Consider the following 1,329-nt stretch of genomic DNA (forward strand, 5'->3'; position numbering starts at 1 on the left):
TCTTCTCCTTTTTGGGTTCTCTTCTTTCATGGTCCTTCTTTTACTTCATTTTGTAGGTCTTCAGATTTTCAATGAGTACATCAATGGTTAACTTTTGCAGATTTTTTGCTTCCATGATAACATTAACTTTACTCTCCCAAGAACCAGGTAATACCTAGAGAATGAAGCTCATTGATTATGGAAGTGAAGCAAGTATGCATATCCTAAATGAACTCATCATCCTTCATCCTGAAGAGTTCATACTTTGTAGTGAGCATGTCGATCTTTGACTGCTTGACTTGAGTTGTTCCTTCATGTGCGGTTTGGAAATACTCCCGGATCTTCTTGGAAGATTGACAAGCTGAAATTCTATTATACTTGTCTGGTCCAATACCACAGACGAGGATCTTCTTTGCTCGGAAGTTTTTCTCTATAGCTTTGTGGTCGACATCATTGTACTCCTTCCTTATCTTCAGAACTGTCACTGCTGTCTCGCCAATGGTCTTCATGGGAACGAAGGGTCCATCGCAAATGTCATCCCAAAGCTCCGAATTTTCAGCCATGATAAAATCATGCATCCTTGTCTTCCACCATCCGTAGTATTGTCTATTGAATCTTGGTGTTCTGTAGGTTGATTGACCTTCTTCAAAGTTTGGTGGAGTATCCATGTGGATACTTTCGAGGCATTAGCCTTATAGAAAGAACCTCCTCTGATATCACTGATAAAAACTAAGAGTCCACCAAGTTGTATAAAGAACCTGGTTCTCTATCAGTTCACATAGAATACACACACAATAATTAGTAAATGACACAATAATATTTTAAGTGAAAAAGTCCCAACTCACGGGATTAAGAACTACGACCTACACTCGTAGGATTTTAACTTCACTAACCGAGCAAACTTTAGATTACAACCTATTATAACCTAGGAATTAAACTCTTAATCCTTCACCTACTTGCAATAACTCTATTGCAAGCCTTTTTGTAATAACTCTATTACAAAGCTCCCAACTTTGACTAACTCTAGCGAAAACACAAACACACGGTATATGATTTTACAGAAAGTATCCTACAAGATACTTCTAACTAAGCTGAGTAGGAATTACAAGTGAATAACATTAACAAAGATATAACAATACTAAGGACATACGATAAACTCAGTGTTGGAATTTGGTCCTTTGTTCTGTTGCTACTTTGTTCTTGAAACCTTGGAGTCAGTGAAGGCGACGGCACACTTGAGAGAGACTTAAATGATTTAGGGTTTGCAAGTGTGTGTTTTTTCTTGTCTTATGTTGGTAATATATAATTGAGATCATTGGGATGATATAAGCAAGTATCCGGTATATAGTA

General features: G+C 37.2%; 1 protein-coding gene across 1 annotated transcript; it reads right to left on the bottom strand.

Annotated features, from left to right (window-relative positions):
* Window positions 1-203: 203 nt before the first annotated feature.
* On the bottom strand, window positions 204-647 carry LOC142180153 (uncharacterized). The gene has a single exon (XM_075251089.1). The coding sequence runs from the start codon at window positions 645-647 to the stop codon at window positions 204-206; it is 444 nt and encodes a 147-aa protein (XP_075107190.1).
* Between the last annotated feature and the right edge of the window lie 682 nt (window positions 648-1,329).

Source organism: Nicotiana tabacum, chromosome 4, assembly GCF_000715075.1.
Source record: "Nicotiana tabacum cultivar K326 chromosome 4, ASM71507v2, whole genome shotgun sequence".
Lineage (NCBI taxonomy): Eukaryota > Viridiplantae > Streptophyta > Magnoliopsida > Solanales > Solanaceae > Nicotiana > Nicotiana tabacum.

Coding starts and splice junctions, on each gene's coding strand:
- LOC142180153 (XM_075251089.1), bottom strand. CDS start 647: ATGGATACTCCACCAAACTTTGAAGAAGGTCAATCAACCTACAGAACA.